Source organism: Bombus terrestris, chromosome 3 (assembly GCF_910591885.1).
Source record: "Bombus terrestris chromosome 3, iyBomTerr1.2, whole genome shotgun sequence".
Lineage (NCBI taxonomy): Eukaryota > Metazoa > Arthropoda > Insecta > Hymenoptera > Apidae > Bombus > Bombus terrestris.
This window is the reverse complement of record NC_063271.1, coordinates 3,729,831-3,745,887: the sequence shown is the minus strand read 5'-3', so window position 1 is coordinate 3,745,887 and position 16,057 is coordinate 3,729,831. Positions and strand designations below refer to the sequence as shown.

The window sequence follows — 16,057 nt, the reverse complement described above, 5'->3', positions numbered from 1 at the left end:
GAAATAACGAGCGAAATTTGATTATCGAATGCTAATGAAGCTGCGAATCCGGTTTCCAGATTTAATTCAACGATGTTTAAGTTAATCGATTTGGACGCTCGTTCGCGAAGAGGAAACATTAATGGTAGGGACGTAATCGATCATCGGTTACAAGGCGATCGGTTAAAGCCAGGCTGTTGACCTATGCTTCCTCCCTATTCGAGGATCGTTATGAAACGACGCTAATTAACGCACCAGTGGCTGCTGACATGGGGAGTGGAATTAATTCGTGACGAGATACATCGCAAATTATACGAATTACCGCAGTGATTATGTCGAATCCCGACAGAAGTCAGGTTCATTGCTTTCAGAACAATTATCAGAATCAAAGGTTGGCGAGAACGCAAAACCATTAAAACAGTCGCAAAATTTTAAGAAATTCGGCAGTTATCGTCCAGATGAAATTGCCATGATAATTCACGAAATTATCTGAACAGCGCAAAAAATGTTTACGGATATATTATCTGCGATTTGTGTCCGTTACAGCATTAATGAAATCTCGAAACATTTTGCATAACACGCACGATGTATTCGTAAAAAGTTTCTATAAACGTCGAAACATTTTTATGAGCGACTTTCTTATGCAGAATGGCGAAATTTCACTCAATTTGCAAAATTTATTATTCAACGATATGATGTTGGTTGAATTTAGTGACTAGAATTCTAGGCTGAACGTCTTTGTCCACGGGAACCGTTATTGCGTTTCGTAGCACACGAATCCGTGTCGGTGGATGACGACGACAAGCTTTCGACTTCGCTTGCATTTCTCCTTTTCTCGCGCGAATCGAATCGGTTTTGCAACAGATAGGTACGCGTGACCAAGATGAGAGAGTAAGAGAGTCTCTTGTCGCGTCACTTTTTCCTATTAAATCGCTACAACGATTGATAAATATTTATTTTACCACGTGCGCTTCAACGCGCTTTAGAAAAGGTGAATAGCGTAATAATTAAGGTTCTGTTTCAAGCTTGACGTCTCTCGCTAAATACCTAACTGTATCCTCCAGGCGTTCTTCGATGACTCAGATTTTAAATCTCTTAGAAAAAGTCGATCTTTGGTAAATGCAATTCGCTAACAGCATTCCGAGGAAAATTGTGTTTTAAAGCGACAAGAAAATAATTTATAGTTTCATCGCGTACAAATTATACACCAGTTGCAATTCATTAATTAACGTAATGCTATATATAATAATGTAATAATAGCTTAACCATGTGTATATGATGAACGCTTATTAAAACGAATACTCTTATAATGATCCGTAATCACCTAAGAGGAGAAATTTCCTTCTGACACGCGCTATCTCGTACGCGTGGGACGATCCTCATCCATACGCAGTAAAAAGAAGAAAACTAGTACGAGTTGTCGGAACTACAGACATATTGTGTCATATCTAAACGCTTTCACGACACCGCAGGAACCACGCAGCTTCCATAAAACGTAAACGAATCGTGGGCGATTCGATGAAGAAAAAATTCACCACATCGCAAGGATTAAATTATTAAGCCGGTTCGCTATCCTTGATGGTGCCGCTTATTCATAATTACATCGTTCGATTAAGTCACTGAATCTATAGGCACGTTCGAGTATCGAAATTAACATAAATATGGAGGGGAATTGTAAATGACGTGGGCTGGAAATTTTAGAACTTTCGAGATCTTTTAATCAGCATTTCATCGTATCGTTGATAGTTAGATTGTGGATTTTTATTCATTTCGCGTGAGAACTAAAGATGAAAAATTGCATAGAATGCACGTAATATACGAAGATAAGGCGCTGATCATAGTTTCCTATAGATAAGATACATTTCTCTAACGAAATCCTCTTTCTCTAGTTACGGTCGTAAAAATATAAATTTGCACAGAAATCCGTAGCTTAGTAATGGTGACTATAGACAAAAATTAGAACGACTAAGAAATAATAGAGGCTCGGAAAAAATAGGAAAAATAAATAACCATAATGAGAAAATATAACAGAAACGGCAAGAAATGGGGTTATTTAAGGACCATTAAGAGATAATTGAAAGGAGGCCATGTAAAAGGACATCGACGAATTCTTCGAATTGACCCGTTATTTTTTTTGCAAAAGGTGTCGCAATGCAAGCGCGTGGGAGTTTTGCGTTATTTGCACGGCAGATACAAACTTGTCGAGGCACGCATGTAACTGTGGCTGGCGTGTATGCGTCGCCGACTAATTGATAGGTTTTGTCACCGTTTCCTTCTGTCTGCCTACCGGATGATATCATTGACACGGTAACACATTTCACGCCGATACCCTTACTGAGCGCCGCGACAAAATGGCATGACTTTATTTGCATAAAGTGAACGCGCGTGAGAGCGCAACACGTAGAATTTCCCTTTGTTTTGTCTGGTTCTCCACAAGAGAAATTACGAAGCTATTTAGAAAAGCAGCTCATAAAATGAAATATGGTTCGGCAATGCTAAATTGGATAAATTGCTCCGAAAATTGTAGTTTCAATAATTTATTATTAGCTACGTTTGTATTGATAATTATAATGCCTTATAAGCAATTATTTTCCCTCTTTTATATGTACGAAGTAATGGAATATTTTATAATAACTCAATTATTCGACTAGAAACGTTATATGTTTCTTTTACAAAAAATTCCTCGATTATTCTCTGTCAAAAATCTCAAATCAGAGAGTATCGAAACTTTCACGATGTAGCTGAACATCAGTTTCCCAAAGTCCATGCTATTTGATTCCAAAAAGATCTCTTCGTTCTACTAATTGAATTTCAACGATGTAACATTATCTCATTCGTTAGCGTTACCCAATTAAATTCTACGATAAATGCTGAATTTCAAGCAGCGTGTGGTATCATTTTGTTACATCACACTTTTTTCAAATCGCTTCCGTGATTGTTTCGCGCGGAATTGCGGAAATGGTGCGATATCGACACATCTGAAATTCGTAGCGAGGAGGGTGGTTAATTTCCACGACGAGAATTTAAAGTCAACCGATAGCTAATCTACCAGGTCTACCAGCTGTCTAGTCGTTTGACGTTGTGGTGTGAGGGGTACAGGAAGGCATCGGTACAAGCAGAAGGGACAGGCCACAGGTGTATCGTACTCGCATGTCCTCCTTTGTTACGTTCTTCCGAGTCGTCCTTTTCTGGATCTCGTGCTCCCATTCTCATCACGATACTCGTTAACTATCTCTTAATAAATATCAACGTTCATTGAGATTCTATTTACGAAATTGAGAAATTGATGAAAGATACAATTGTTCAATTTCGACTCTAAAAGACTCAACTTTTATGCAGTCTACACAATCCCGCAGTACTATCCACGTGATTAAATGCTCGTTACTCACGAATGAAGTTAATATATGCAGACCAAGAGTACATTTGTATTGCAACATGAATTGTTTTGAGATACGACCAACAAAGGCCATAAGAACTCTAAGGTATGCACGAATTCAAACATACGGCAAGGCTAAAAATAGGCATGATTCTCGGATTCTTCAGGCTTTTTCATGCTACGTCCCTAGTCCATAAGTACATTCGCAACGAATCTTTATCAAGATCAGGACTAAATCGTCGATGAAAAACTCGTAGGACGAGAAATCAAAAGCCCATCTTGCTATTTCTATTCCATCCTTCTTCGCCCTTCGTTCCGCCTCCTTTTCGCCGGTTTCTTCGATCTCGCTCTCTCCTTCCCTTTCTCCCTTGAACGTTTTCCCTGACGATCTTCCTCCTTTTTCCTAGCGTCCTTACCGCCGGTTCCCTCCTACTGTTCGTTTTTCCTAGCCATCTTTCTACGTTCCTCCTGCTTCTTCCCCTAATTGTCCTTCTCTTTTTCCTCGTGTCGACGTTCCACCGTGCTGCTCTCGCGCGTCCTCGATCGTTCCTCTCTTCGCGGCGAATCCTCCTCCCTGCACGTACAGTCGTTAACATTTCGCCGCGCGGTTAATCGCCAGCCCTGACTTATTGTGCGACGTGCCAGGTTCTGAGCTCGCGTACGATGCGTCCGTTCTGGGCTCGCCGCGTTCACCATAAGCCGCATAGCACGTAAAGGACGCCTTCCGCGAATCGCGTGCACCGGCGTCCCCTGAAAACTCCGCTTCCGGTGCGTTGCATTGCCATGAAATCTTTATAGGTGCTTCGAGAACGACGAACGTCTTGAAAATTTCTGAGATGTTTCTCGAATACTCGAGAACACAGATGTTGACAAATACTGTACGTAACTCTAATAGTAGTACTTGAATGTTTATAGAAACTTTTTACGGATACTATTACGCGAGTCAGTCGAAACGTTTTGAAGTTTCGTTGGAATTGTAACGAGACACGATTATTATACGATATAATACGATTATATCGATACAATTTGCAACACCGAGAATGTACATAGAATATATAAGATATTTATCGCAAATATTTCAAACATTATCAATATAATGGCGATAGTCGTGTTTCGTTACGGTACTCGCGCAAAAAGTTTCCTATAACGTACGTAACATATTTATAAAAATGTTCTATAAGCGTTCGAATACATTTGCCTTTTATTGGAAGCATGTTTTTGTCGTTTTCAATGCTAACGATGGGGTTTTTAATACTTGAATTTTGTCCGTCACGGATTTAAGGATGCTGTATTGAAGCTTGAAAGCGAGTTAAAGTTCCTTGCATGCCTATAATTAGATACGGAGCAAAACCTGACGATCTTTAGTCACGAAGAAAACCAATTAACCTACAATCATCTGCTCTATATGAGCATTGTGTTCCCAACGTGTGTATCGGCCAAGTTTCTTTCATTTAAAAATCTTCTCACACTACCTTTCTTTTTAACATAATTTATGTTGAATTTTAAAAACTACGAGGGAATAAAATATTCTTTCACTGATTTCCTTTATCCTGATATCTCGCTGTTGTATAACAGATTGCTGCGAGATATCCTTGCACCTAGCGGCTCAAAAACGGGTTTCTTAAATTTCAAAACACCACGTAACCAGGAAATTAGGTTTTCAGAGCCAGGGCTAACGTAAATCGATATAGTTAGGTTCGGGTTTATTCGTGAGGGGGTCGCGAATGCCGATATACGGCTGGAACAGGTGTTCTCGTGTCGGTTCCCTCGGTAAATAGCATCGACTAGTTTCTTCATGTTGCACGTCGAGCCTGCATTTTTCGTTTGTTCATCGTCAGAAACTTAATATTTCTGTTCGTTGAGTTTTTGCTCCTTCGTTATGCATCAGCGATCTTAATAATAATGTTTCGTTGTTGCGCGAAGGATTGTTTTTCGAGTGAAACTGACGTTGGAACATGATGTCGTAAGATCAACAATTGGACGAACGTAATCCAGGAAATCGTTAAAAAAGTACAAAAGGGTTGTGTTTGTTTGACCACGAGTTATCGTGAGAACGAATCGTGCTCGAATTCTATTGCGGTTCATTTCACGAGAAATGATAGAATTCTGTGGGATATAATTTTTCATAAAAACTTTGTTAGGTAGAAATTAATGTGTTGACAGATGTGAATTAATTGGTTTCCATTTCAGCCAAGATGAAACATCTTTGGCCGTTGGTGGCGTGGATACTTCTATTCCTATGTCCAGTAAGTAGAACCAGCGATTTTATTTCGTTGAAAGTATTTCTAATTAAGAGCATTATTTTCCTTGGAATTTTAATTAATCTGTTATTTTCTTATCTTTAATGGTTACACGTGCGAGCGTTTAACACGTTCTACATTGTTTTTGCGCGATTGTGTGTATCAGCGGCGGCGCATGAAAGAAAGTGTGTAGATTAAGATTTTTGAAGCGTAAAATACGCATAAAATTCATAAATGCAACTAGAAAAGTGATTTCAAATGTTCGACCGTACGCAAGGCAATATTCTAAACAGCATCTGTAATATCTTCTAGGCCGAATCTCTGAGAGGACTCGGCCACGGACTAAGGAGAGAAGTGTTCTTCCTGAACCTCGAAGACGGCTACTTCGGCTGTCAGGTAAACGAATCGACGGACATCCTACAGCTACTGGAACTCTCCAAACTGTGCGACAACAACGTCGACTGTTACCAAGGGACGGACGAGCAACGCGAGAGATTAAAATGCACAGGTAACGTGTTACACAGTATCTTTGCTACATCCAAGGAAAACAACGCGGAAAAATAGTTGTCTGACCAGATCTTAACAGGAAAAGAAAGGCTTTACCTGTTCCACGACGCGATCGCGCTACCGTTACGATCTTCACTGTTCCTTTACGTCATTCTGTTGTTCTCGGCACCGATTACGCCAGCAAGGCGATCCTCGCGTGAAACCGCAAACATACTTGCGCCTCGCGCGTAACGCCGCCTCGTCATAGCAATTACGAGGAGTCGCGAACTTGTCATCACGTTTCTCCTTCATCGAGCTTGTCTTCCGCCGTCGATTAATCGGTGACATTCATTTTTATTATTGTTATTCCGCTGGCGTTTGCACGCGCGTTAAACGCAAGCGTTTTGCCTCGACGATCACGAACGGATGGATGATGAACGCGTTACGTAAGGGAAACGAATTACTCATAGTAATCGACATGATTTTTACCCGATGCTGTTTTCTCATAGGATGACTAAGGGATTGTATATCCACGATGAATCGGTAATTGATTTACACCTTTCTGTTTGAGATAGACGATTGTACCAAGGAGGACGGCACCAGGTGTCTGAATGGCGTCTGCTTGGACTCCGTGTGCCATTGCAACGACGGTTTTGGTGGTTGCAATTGCCAGGTGCCAGGTAAAAACTCTTGAAACTAATCTTTTACTCGTAAATAATCTAACCAAGTAATTCCTCTAACTTGTCGGAAAGCTCAAGTCGTTTGGTTAAATTTTAGAAACGTTATTCTGTATTAAAGTACGTTGGAAAATTAGAAATTAAAAAATAAAATAGCTCTCAAAGAATAACTTATTAATTGGAAATATTTTGAAATTGCTGAAAGCCACTGAGTATTTAGAAAGTAAATAAATCAGTCGATTTGAATAAATGAGAAAAAGACCGAAGTATCTACTTTCGATAATTTGCCATGTTACCACCAGACAGTTGAAATTTAAACCGCACCTTTACTAAGTTTTTCAATCCGTATTGGTCATATTTTATGGAGATGTAAACACATGTTGCAGACGAGAACGAGTGCAAATACCGTCCCTGTGATATATTCGCGCATTGCACGAATACTCTTGGTAGTTTCCAATGTTCCTGTTTTCCTGGTTATCAAGGCGATGGTTTCCATTGCGAAGGTACGTACGCGTGTCTGATCATTCTTTCTCGCACTCTATCATTCTGCTCCATTGATTTCTTATAACGTTATACGAGATCGTTTGCTTGGACGCGTGTCTACAGATATCAACGAGTGTGATAACCCGGTACTTGCTGCGAGATGCGTGGAAAACGCCGAATGTTGCAATCTCCCATCGCATTTCCTATGCAAATGCAAACCTGGCTACATCGGCGACGGCGAGGTGCATTGCGAGGATGTGAACGAGTGCGCGATATCTGGAGCGTGTGGTGATAATACGGTCTGCAACAATATTCCGGGGAACTACACTTGTGCCTGTCAACCTGGGTTCACGGGAGACCCCTACGAAACTGTAAGTATTTATATATGCATACACAGGGTGTCCCAATTCTTTCCACCTATACGTTGTCAGTGTATTCTATGGGATAAAAAAAAAAAAAAAAAAGGAAAGAGAAGAATCAGAAAGAAATGTCATACGAGCGTATGCCATTGGGAACATCGTTAAACAGATACAATAGGAAAATGAAACGATAAATGAAATGAACAGCAATGAACATTTACTATGGAACAAGGTATGGATAGATCAGGAATATTTACGTCCAGTAGTAGTCAGAAGGTATCGTAATACTTCGACGACTATTGATATATACGAAGTATATAGGAATACGAATTAATAATAAAAAATATAAACAAGCCTGTAGGTAAAATGATATTGTACGAACCTCATTGTGTAAGGTGTATACTTTCTTTTGACTCTCACACTGTATATGTATACCGAAAGCACTTTGGGGGAAATAAAGATAAAATCATTGGGTGTTTGCATATGGTACAAGAGAATATTAATTTTGTGCAGTGTATCGATATCAACGAATGCGATTACGCGGGTGCTTGCGGAAGGGGTGCCTTGTGCGTCAATCTTCCGGGCGCCCACAAATGCGAATGTCCCGAGGGATATAACGGCGATCCTGAAGAAGAATGCGTGGACGTCGACGAATGTCTGCGCAGTCCTTGCGGTCGTTCAGCTCAGTGCACAAACGTGCATGGCAGTTTCCGCTGCTCTTGCCCGGAAGGAATGAGCGGCGATCCTTGGGTAGGCTGTCACGGTGGGTAACTCGATTTCTAATTATCCGAAACATTTTCTTACTAACTTACGAGCCCAGCTGAATTTCTATCGAATACTTCAATATTATTACGTACATATTAGTTTGTAGATTACATAGATTAGCTCAAAAAACCTGATAATGGTAAGTTTGGAAAACAACGAAGAAGATCGATGCATTAAATATATTAATTAAATATATTAATTTAAATAACAATCTGAGCTTCCTAATTATTCGAGATATCTTTTTATTACGTTACTCGAGAAATTGAATGTTCACCTAATGTTTAAATTTTACTTACCAAACCACCCTATAGAATTTTATAACGGCGAGCGAGAAAGACAAAGATAAATTGTAAAATATTATATAGTCGCCTATTCGTTCATCCGCGGAGACGTACGATCCTCGTTAATAGCGTTATTTTCGATGATATTAACAAAATAAGAATCTTAACATAGATTTATTAGATAACACGATTAATAAACCATAAATAGATTAATTGAAACACGTAGTAAATAAATATTGACTAACCATCGCTAATAGATATAAACGAATGCGAGGAGGGTACACCGTGCGGCTCGGATGCTGAGTGCGTGAACACAGAGGGTAGTTTCGAGTGCAGATGTCAGGCAGGCTATCAAATGGATGAAACGCATGGTTGCATCGATGTGAACGAGTGCAGCCGGTTGGATGCATGCGCGGAGAACGCAAGATGCATCAACGTACCAGGATCGTATAAGTGCATCTGCCCCCAAGGCTTCATCGGTCAAGGACTAACATTATGCGAAAGTCAGTCATCACCTAACTCATCTTATTACAATATTAAAAAAGAGAAAAGTAACATTTTAGTCTCATTCTGTCACTGGCAATCCCCAGATATAATTTTTCATCGCCCAATCCCACAATAACAAAATGATAAAATTAATGCTCAGTGCCTGATTAACCGTGTTGATTAACAGACGTGAACGAATGCGAGAGAAATCCTTGCGGCGAAAATGCTGAATGCAGCGACACGATCGGCAGTTTCGTATGCAGTTGCAAGGCGGACTACACTGGGGATCCGTTTAAGGGATGCAGCGGTTAGCAACTGAGATTATAGTTTTTCCATGAATTAATTACACTAATTGCTTGTTAAATTTGAGACTTTAAAACGGTACAACGCAACAAGATATTATTATATTTTCTTCAACGTTAATTCTTCTCTTCTATCCGTTGAACTTCGAGATTGTTTCTCTGTTTCTCAGATATCGACGAATGCACAGCATTAGAGAACCCTTGTGGAAGGTATGCGATTTGCAAGAACACGGAACCTGGTTACAATTGCGTCTGTCCACCGGGATATAGTGCCAATCCCAATCCGACAGTCGCTTGTGAACAGGTAATTACATTAATTTTTTCTTACTTTACTATGTTTCTTTGGCAAATTTTTCTGAGATTGGAAAATGTTCATTATTTTTAACCATTTTTTTCCCCACTAAAATTTCATGGAATCACATAATCTATATTATATTTAACTACTTTACCATTTTTGTTTTTCTCTCTATTCATCCATTGTGAAATTACAAAATGTCCAGACCGACGTGACAACACTTTGCAAATCAAACTTCGACTGTGTGAACAACGCCGAGTGTATCGAAGGTCAGTGCTTCTGCAAGGACGGATTTAAAGCTATTGGAGCCGAATGTGTGGACGTTGACGAATGTCTTTCGAACCCTTGTGGACCTGCATCGATTTGCAGCAACACTAGGGGCAGTTATCACTGCGAATGCGAATCTGGCTTCGTTGGAACTCCGCCACATATACCTTGTAAAGGTAAATAAATTTCGAATAATCGTGATGAAAGAATAACGTTAATTACAGAGAGACATCTATAAATACGATTTTACATTTTATAGCACCGTGTGACGAAGTAACTTGTGGAGATCATGCGTACTGCAAGGCAGATGGTCACGAAGCTTATTGTATCTGCGAGGATGGTTGGACTTTTAATCCGAATGACATTGCAGCTGGATGTGTTGGTAAATGTTTTGAAATGTTGTTAAAAAATGATTAATATTTTAGCATTTTGATGGATAATAAATAATATTTGAATTCTCTTTAAATTAGATATAAACGAATGTGACGCGATAAATGGTCCTTCGGGACGTTGCGGTAAAAATGCCATCTGTACCAATACTCTGGGTGGATTTAGTTGTCAGTGCAAACCTGGATTTTCTGGGAACGCCTTCAAACAATGCATGGGTATACTATAAAATTTGATACTTTTGAAAATTCGAGACAATAAAAATTTACTATGTTTATGTCATTATATTATTAAGATGTCTGTATTAGCACTGATGTTTTATTTTTGATTTAAAATAGACATAGACGAATGTGGCAGACCAGATGCCTGTGGTCACGGGGCCACATGCACCAACACCGAGGGATCTTATTCGTGCACCTGTCCAGAAGGGACCATTCCAGATCCTGATCCTTACATCAAGTGTGTGGGCATAGTTACCTGCGAAGTCGATGGTGATTGCCCCGGAAACGCCATTTGTGATCCACAGAAACGTTGCCTGTGCCCAGAACCCAACGTCGGAAACGACTGTAGACGTGAGTGAATTTTCTAGTCGAAACATCGAATCGTTATAGAATTTTTCTCTCAATTTAAGTTTAAAAATAATATTCTAGTTATCAAACCAGACCTGACATCAGGAAACTGTATAGAATATTTTACGCTATCTTATTTTACGGAATCTTTTACTACAGTTTTCACAAAGAATTCTAATATTTTTTGAATAACTGTTTTCATAAAATCAGATCCGTGCGAAGACTTATCTTGCGGACCAAACGCCCACTGTATGCTGTCAAACGACGTGGCCACGTGTTTGTGTCGCAGTGGTTACACAGGAAAGCCAGGAGTGAAGGGCGGTTGCAGAGACATTGACGAATGCGCCATTAATCCGTGTCCTCAAGGAGCGATCTGTAATAACGAGCCAGGATCCTTTTCCTGTCAATGTCCCAGTGGCACCACGGGTGATCCTTACAGTGGTGGTTGTCAAGAATCGAAGGCTCCTCATGTATGCGGACCAAGTACTCCGTGTCCTGCCGGAGAACAGTGCATCAAGGATGAATTTGTGGGGAGCAGCGTTTGTATTTGTCAGAGAGGATATACTAGGGATCATGAATCTGGTAAATGTAGAGACATCAACGAATGTATGGAACTCAGAGATAAACCTGCCTGCGGTGTTAACGCCATTTGTAAGAATTTACCTGGAAGCTACGAGTGCCAGTGCCCGCCTGGATTTAATGGAAATCCGTTCTCCCTTTGCGAAGGTAACGAACTTTTGTTTTTAACATTTGCAAGATTTATTAACGCTAGAATGATCAGTTTACAATGTGTACTTAAATCCACTGCAGATTGCATATCTATTTCAAATCGTCACGATTCGAAATAATTCCTGTGTTAGAAGAATATGAAACCCAGCGTAATCATTTGACTATTTAATTACAGAATGCAACAGTATCGAGTGTCAATGCCAGCCTCCGTATAAGATCGTCAATGGGAAATGTATGTTGGCCGGATGTTCCAAGGGAGAAAAATGTCCCAGTGGTGCAGAATGTATCACCATTGCTGGAGGAGTCAGCTACTGCGCTTGTCCCAAGGGTTACACTACCAAGGCTGATGGTTCTTGCGAAGGTTTATATCAAAATCTTCATTCTTTTTCGACCGTTCAACTTCATTTAGATTATCAACATAATCGAAACGAACGATACAATAACATTCACTTACAGATATAAACGAGTGTATCGTTGGACACCAAGTATGTGGCTACGGAGCAGAATGCGTAAACCTGCCAGGATCTCATCAATGTGTTTGTCCACACGGTTATGGCGGAGACCCATACAACGGTCTGTGTTCTCCGGCTCAGAAAAGATGCACAAGCGACAACGAGTGTAAAGCCAATGAGAAATGCGTGCAGCCTGGTGAATGTGTTTGTCCACCGCCATTTTACACGGATCCTCTCGATGGAAACCTTTGCAAGAGTAAGCGTCTCCATATGAAACACTATGCTCAATATCTGATTCGCGAAATTCGTGAGAATCATTTTACACTGATGTTCACACATTTTTCATATATTTCTTAAATACATCTCTACCTAGGACACATACATGCTCTCTTTTTAATTTCCAGATCCTTGTGACCGGTTCCCATGCGGTATAAACGCAAAATGTACACCAAGCGATCCACCGAGATGTATGTGCGAGGCTGGTTACGAAGGTGATCCTCAACACGGTTGTGTGGACGTGAACGAGTGTGCTAATAATCCCTGTGGTCACGGTGCCTACTGTATTAACACCAAGGGTGATCACATTTGCGAGTGTCCAAAGGGAACAGTGGGCGATCCTTACGGCGGTGGTTGTACTAGAGTCGCTGTGACTAAGAACGAATGTTCTTCTAACGACGATTGCGACAATATCTTTGCTTGTGTCAATGGAAGATGCGTGAATCCTTGTGACAATATACCTTGTGGACCAAACGCATACTGCGAGCCTGATAAACATGCTGCATGGTGTCGATGTGTAATTGGATTTGTGGAAGGCAAGAACAACGAATGTGTTTCACGTGAGTATTATATCTTTATGTAATCTTTTAGCGCGCTATGTTTTTTAAGTGATTTCTCATACAATCGCGTTTCTTACTATCCGTAATTTGTCTTAAAGCACAATCTTTTTGATTCATTGGGACGAGATGGTTGAGTGAACCTTTAATTACTGCGCTAAATATTTTGAGACTTCTATTAGTAGTTAGTATACATAATTAGTACTTTCTTCGGTTCATTCAGAGAGAATTGAGACTGAGGAAGGTCTTAACGTCAGCGTTAAATAATTGCGATATTTTACATGATTGTTTTAATATACCAAAAAAGAATTGTAATAAATGGTTTTACAGAGTGCGATGGTTTCGTGTGTGGCTCTGGAGCACAGTGTATCGTGAGTTATAGTGGACCAACGTGCAAATGTATCGAAGGTTTCATGGGGAATCCGTTCCCTGGTGGTCAGTGTCAACCGGACGTTTGTTCTCCAGAAGTTCCCTGCGCAGAACCAAGCGTGTGCATAAGTGGAAGGTGTAAACGTCGATGCGAAGGCATAGTCTGCGGGGTTGGTGCATCTTGTGATCCAGCGACGAATAAATGCGTGTGCAATCCTTATTTCATTGGAAATCCGGATCTCCTCTGTATGCCACGTAAGTGTTAGACGAAATGACGATCAAAGATTGATCGAGCCTCTCATCAGAGAGCATATCGATCAATTCCACTTTTCTTAAGTTTCTCAATTTAATGGATATATTTTTCGTAATTTGATAGCGATTAATCCAGCTGTCTGTGATCCTGCTTGTGGCTCTAACGCTCACTGTGAATATACGTTGCAAGAATCTAAGTGTGTGTGCAATCCTGGTACCAGTGGAAATCCATATCATGGTTGTGGTGTGCAACAAAAATCTGACTGCTCCACTGCTTTGTGTGGCAAAGATGCACATTGTAATGCTGGACCGAATGCTGTTGAATGTTTGTGTCCGCCTGGATACGCTGGAAATCCATATATTCAGTGTCATGGTACGTATTATTGAAGCAAAGTCCCTTCCTTAAATTTTGACAGAAAGTTCAAGAATTTTATAGTAACTAAAAAAATATCAATCCAATTTTAAATCGGCTATACCCATTTGTAAAAGCTTTTAAAGAAAATTTGAGGATAATACAATAATGGAGAGAAATTTTATTAATTTCTTCAGATATCAACGAGTGTAATGGAAATGCTTGCGGAAGCAACGCAGTATGCATCAACACTATCGGCAGCTACGACTGTCGCTGTAAAGAAAGTTACTTCGGCAATCCCTTCATCGGTTGCCAACAGGTCCAGGTCGGTCCTTGCACCGATCCATCAAGCTGCACTTGCAGTGACTCGGTACCTTGTCCATTCGACTACAGCTGCGTGTCTGGCAAATGCATAAATCGCTGTAGCGATGTCAAATGCGGACCCAGATCAGTCTGCCAGGATGGAGCTTGCGTGTGTCCACCTGGTTATAGTGGCAACCCCAACGACTTGACTAAAGGTTGTTATCTTCACGGTCACTGCTCTAACGATCTCGATTGCGAACCTCAACAGATCTGCTTCCAAGTTGGGAAAGGTGTTAGGAAATGCGTAGACGCGTGCAGCAAGTTACAGTGTGGTCCAAACGCATTGTGTATCACCCAGAATCATGTGTCTTCGTGTCTCTGCGTCGATGGATACAAGGGAAATCCTAGCAATCTTGTAGAAGGCTGTGAACCATTTAAATCAGCGGTAACACCAAGATGTGAACACGATTCAGATTGTTCTGAAGGCTCTTCCTGTATTCTTCTGGACGGTGGTGTTCGCGAATGTGTAAATCCATGTAGCAAAGTAGTCTGTGGTGCTCACCAGAAGTGCGAGCCTGATATAATCCCTGGTCACGCTACCTGCAAGTGTCAAGATGGCTACGAATGGAATCCGATACTATCCTCCTGCGAAAAACCATCTGTCCCTGATTGTATCTCTGACGATGATTGTCACACTACAGAAGCTTGTAGGCCAGACGCTCTTGGTGTATTAAAGTGTGTCTCTATTTGTAAAAGTTTCACCTGTGCGATTAACTCCCAGTGCATGGCGGAGAGACATCGAGGTCGCTGTGAATGTTTGCCTGGTTTCATCGGCAATCCAAACGATCGTCAAGGGTGTCAAATACCTAGGAAAGACCAGTGTTCCACTGACAGCGAGTGTCCAGAGGATCAAACCTGTAGGAGCACCAAAGAAGGTCTTCTGACCTGTCAACCAGTCTGCAATTTCGTTTCGTGCGGTCCAAATGCTTTGTGTGTGGTGCATAATCACGTAGCTAATTGTGAATGTCCACCTGGCCTCTACGCTGGTGATCCCAATGACGTTGTAAAAGGATGTCGAGCTGTTCCATGCGTGTATAACATCGACTGTCCACCCACTCAGCTTTGCAATAGATTGACGCACACTTGTTACGATGCCTGTGATGAAAATGCTTGCGGTGTGAACGCTGTTTGCATCGCGGATGATCATAGGGCAATTTGTCAGTGTCCTCCAGGGCTGAAGCCTAATCCTGTTCCTGACGTCGAGTGCGTTCCTCTTGAAGCTTGTCATCCGAATCCTTGCCATGAAACAGCTCTCTGTGTTCCTGGACCATCCAGCAACCCTGTTTGTCAGTGTCCACCGAATTTTGTCGGGGATCCTTATGTGAAAGGCTGTCAACCGGAAGGATATTGCGCCAGTGTCAAGGATTGTCCTGTGCATTCCATTTGTCACAATAATCGATGCGCCAATCCTTGTGAAAACGCCTGTGGACTGAATTCTATTTGCGATATTATCAATGGTCAACCCACTTGCAAGTGTATTCATAAATTTATTCCATCTTCGAAGGGCCCGCAGGATGGTTGCGTTCGTGCCACGAATTATTGCAACGTCGACGCTGATTGCGTGGAGAGCATCTGCCTTGAAGGACAGTGTATAGGTAAGATTTGTCTTTCCGATCAATTAATACCAGAATTATCGATCTGTAGCATCGCGTGTACTACTGTTCGAAAATATGAACCATTTCTCAAAGGAAATTAGAATTTTGATCAGCAAGGAAAAAATTGCTGGAAAAGATACGAAATTCGTAATTTTGACGA

General features: G+C 40.9%; 1 protein-coding gene across 1 annotated transcript in view; it reads left to right on the top strand.

The window, feature by feature from the left end:
- The window catches only part of LOC100645366, a 115,076-nt gene that overhangs the window by 18,036 nt on the left and 80,983 nt on the right, over positions 1-16,057 (top strand). Inside the window, 20 exon segments of the mRNA XM_048404297.1 lie at positions 5,546-5,601; positions 5,908-6,103; positions 6,657-6,761; positions 7,145-7,261; positions 7,365-7,612; positions 8,114-8,363; positions 8,904-9,149; positions 9,320-9,439; positions 9,605-9,738; positions 9,935-10,172; positions 10,256-10,378; positions 10,467-10,601; positions 10,722-10,955; positions 11,163-11,678; positions 11,857-12,042; positions 12,138-12,389; positions 12,538-12,969; positions 13,297-13,590; positions 13,712-13,960; positions 14,137-15,897. Of these exon segments, the coding sequence (XP_048260254.1) occupies positions 5,546-5,601; positions 5,908-6,103; positions 6,657-6,761; positions 7,145-7,261; positions 7,365-7,612; positions 8,114-8,363; positions 8,904-9,149; positions 9,320-9,439; positions 9,605-9,738; positions 9,935-10,172; positions 10,256-10,378; positions 10,467-10,601; positions 10,722-10,955; positions 11,163-11,678; positions 11,857-12,042; positions 12,138-12,389; positions 12,538-12,969; positions 13,297-13,590; positions 13,712-13,960; positions 14,137-15,897 (5,892 nt within the window).